The following is a 3,858-nucleotide window of genomic DNA, read 5'->3' on the forward strand; positions in this document are numbered from 1 at the left end:
ACCATGAATGTTACCATGTTTATAACACAACCAGAAGGTTAACACTGCAAAATGTACTGTGTGGTTCTGTGTAAGTCTCCAGTGAAAAGAAAGCTGCTACCTAGAACAATTTGAATGTATGTGAATCATGCCACCAATCAACTTCCTGTGCCCAGCTTGTCACAACTCTGAATTCCTTGTCTCTGGGTAGAACCATCCTACAGAAAAGGAGGGGTCACACTACAAAAAAAAAAAATCTTAGCAAGCTTATTTTCCTAGTTTCAAGTAAAACACCTAATCAATCTTGACATATTGGGAATAAATGGACAGATAAAAACAGAATAAATGGACATTGTCTTATTATGCCCAAAATCTCGCCATAATGGATTTTCCAACAAATTTAGGTAATAAACATAAAATGTCTGGATAGGGTTAAAACATTAAGATAAAACATAGCTAATGCTAACAAATTTGTGCTGAGCGTGTTGCTGACTGGGGAGTCAGGTCGGGATGAACCCATCTCAGGTAAGAGAAACATAGACTTTTTTATTGAAACATGGTGATCTGTGTTGTTTTCATAAAGTTTGTGATGAAATTACACCCCTTTGCACAATGACTTTGTTATTATTTAGTCACCAAAACGGTAATTTGCCAATGATAATATGAGTCTGCAAGTTCAGAAATGACATTGATCAATGATACAGCAATAGGTGTAATGAGTAACAAAAAAAGAGAGTGCGAAGATGTCCTTCAAACCAGGGGTGTAAATCACAGCCTCCATGATGATACAATTCGATATCGATTTCTTAAGGCAGCGATTCGATTATGTTTGGTACTTAAGAATGTCCCACAATACTGTACGATTCGATTTGATAGTTGACAGGAGTAACGATGCATTGATACATATCGATTATTATTTACACCCCAACTACAAACGTGCTACAAAAGCAAACAGCACAAGAGGGCACCGACTTGAAGGGAAGCCACCATGCAAACCCCGATGCCACGGCAAGTGACACGCATGCACTTCGCCCAGTCGAAGTTCTCGCGGCACTCTTTGCAGTCCAGACAGCAGCTAATGCAGCACTCCTCACAGTCGCTACCACAGCACCTTGCGCAACACTTACCACAACAGCTAGCACAACAGAAAGCACAGCCACTCCCTTTCGTTGGTTGGTTGACAATGGGATCTTGCCGAGGTGCATTGGGGCTGGGTGTGGGCATGGGGCCTACCGGTACATGCATGTCTTGTGGATGAACTAGTGGTGAAAAGATGGGCTGTGGCTGGATGGTTATCACCACTGGGTAGGGCTGAACTAGATTTGGTGGATATGGATTATTTACCATTGGGTAGGGCTGAGATGGATTGCTTAGCATCGGGAGGGGCTGAGATGGATCATTAAGCATTGGGTCGGGCTGAGATGGGTTGGTTACCATTGGGTTTGGATTAGCTGGATTGGGTCCTAAGGACTGGGGGTGATTCTGATCATTTACCAAAGAGTTCTCATTGGTGGCGTCAGTAGGAAGCTGCAATTCATTGGTCCCTTCAAGCTGTGTCTGATTGGTGACTTGAGCAATAAGCTGTGCCTGATATGTGTTCTGGCCAGGAAGCTGTGTCCTATTAGTGCCCTGAACATGAGGCTGTGTTTTGATACCCTGAGGAGAGGGCTGTGTCTGGTTGATGACTTTGGGAGGATTTGTGCCTTCAGTGGGACCAGTGCCTTGTCCAGAAAGCTGTGTCTGATTGGTGCCTTCAGTGTGAAGTTGTGTATCATTGGTGTCTCGAATGGGATTGCTGCCTTGTCCAGGAACCTGTGTCTTATTTGCACCTGGAACAGGAACCTGCATCTCATTGGTGCCTTGAGAAGGTAGCGGCGTCTGGTTGGTGACTTGAGTGGGATTGGTGCCTACAGCAGGATCGGTGCCTTGACCAGGAAACTGCGCCTTATCTTTGCCTTGAATGGGTTGGGTGCCTTGACAAGGAAGCTGTGTCTCATTAGCCTGATTGTCATCCACTTCCAAATCTTGGTTCGCCGTCGAAGGCGTTGCATCACTAGGAGGGCGTAGCCTGGCTAGTGTCTCATTGGTGCCTTCAACCGAATGTTGTGTCTCATTGGTGGTTTGGGTAGGTAGCTGTGTCTTATTGGTTTCTTGAGCAGGAAGCTGTGCCTGGTTGGTGCTTTGAGCAGGAAGCTGTGTCTGATTGGTGCTTTGAGCAGGAAGCTGTCCCTGGTTGGTGCCTTGATCAGCAAGCTGCGTCTCATTGGTGACTTGACCTGGAAGCTGTGTCTGTTTGCTGCTCTCAGCAGGTGCTTCCGCTTCTTCCTCCTTCTCTTCAGGCAGTTCATACTCAATCAGATACTCGGGGTAGATCTGGCTCTTCTCAAAAACGACAAACACGCGTGGATTGCTGATGTTGTCCACACAGCTGTCAAAGGCGCACGTCTCGTCTGCATCTTTGAATGGAGGCTTGGTGAACTCTTTACGGCCTGTAGTGTAGTCTCCAACCAGGACCCGACACACAAACATGGACCTGGTCCCTTCATCACCTAGTAGAAATTGAGGAGAAATCGTTATCGCTAGAATCGAGAGAAATCGTCCGGATAGAAGCATATACAGTGTACATATGAATGCATCATGAATTTGTCCCCCAACACACAAACGTGAAACTGGTTCCTTCATCACCTTCGCTGGTGTACTGATTGCTGTACTTGGCATCTCTGGCGAAGTAGGACCCTACGAAACAGACGTTTTCTTGGTTAGCATGTAGACATGTTTTTTTAATGTCTAACTAGTGAAAAAAATCATACAGAAAGAGAACAACCTTAAGATTAAGGAGTCTATAGAAATCAGAAAGCACAGCCCAATAACCATGAACAGGGACAGAGGAGCATACAGTTCATATTTGCTCTCCCACACCTTCACCACCATCCTGAGAGGACAACTCTAACAGAAGGAGGTGTGACCAACCTGTCATTATTGACTGGGTGGTCACACCTCCACAACAACATCAGCTGATTTGAATGCACGTCACACATCAAAATCCAGATGGCAACTCTGATGAAGACGGAAGCTATACAGTCGAAACATGTCAGGTGAAAGATACAATTGTAACACTTTACTTAACGCCCGTTCTATAGTGCATTTTGAGCGTATTTATAACTTTACTGATACAACAGTTATATATCCCATTGACATCACAGCAGTCCACCCAATCTCTCCTAGACTGTATAGAGACCATCAAGCATTGGATGTCTAATCATTTCCTTCAGCTAAATGACAGCAAGACAGAGGTAGTCATTTTTGCCCCCCCTAAATCTATACCTAAAATAGCTGATAGTCTATCTCACCTCTCCCCATTCGTTAAACCCTCTGCAAAAAGCCTGGGTGTCATCCTCGAATCTGACCTGTGTTTTAAAAAGCAGATAAATGCTGTCGTAAAGAACAGTTTCTACCAGCTGAGAGTGATTACCAGGCTCAAGCCCTCGCTGTCCTTTAAAGATTTAGAAACAGTTATCCATGCTTTTATTACATCTCGGCTGGATTACTGCAACGCACTTTATTTTGGCCTCCCCCAAAACCAGCTTGCTCGCCTGCAACTGGTGCAAAACGCTGCTGCCCGGCTTTTAACAGGCACCAGGAGACGGGAACACATCTCCCCTGTCCTCTCCTCTCTGCACTGGCTCCCTGTTAGTTTTAGAATCGATTTTAAAATGCTCCTTCTTGTTTTTAAGTCACTCCATGGCCAGGCCCCTGTTTACATCTCGGACATGCTACGGCATTGCTCTGCATCCAGGCCCCTCAGATCTAAGGACAAAGGTCTCCTCCAGGTTGGCCGGTCCCGCCTGAAGCAAAAAGGGGATCGTGCATTTGAAATTG

At 45.4% G+C, this 3,858-nt stretch overlaps 1 protein-coding gene across 1 annotated transcript; it reads right to left on the bottom strand.

The window, feature by feature from the left end:
- Window positions 1-465: 465 nt before the first annotated feature.
- LOC134442134 (protein piccolo-like) lies at window positions 466-3,339 on the bottom strand. Its single transcript, XM_063192427.1, has 3 exons — window positions 3,330-3,339; window positions 2,665-2,715; window positions 466-2,528 (listed from the first exon to the last, which is right to left on the bottom strand). Exons 1-3 carry the CDS (start codon window positions 3,337-3,339, stop codon window positions 919-921), a joined length of 1,671 nt encoding a protein of 556 aa, XP_063048497.1. The 3' UTR covers window positions 466-918.
- Between the last annotated feature and the right edge of the window lie 519 nt (window positions 3,340-3,858).

The sequence above is a fragment of the Engraulis encrasicolus genome, unplaced genomic scaffold (genome assembly GCF_034702125.1).
Source record: "Engraulis encrasicolus isolate BLACKSEA-1 unplaced genomic scaffold, IST_EnEncr_1.0 scaffold_119_np1212, whole genome shotgun sequence".
NCBI lineage: Eukaryota > Metazoa > Chordata > Actinopteri > Clupeiformes > Engraulidae > Engraulis > Engraulis encrasicolus.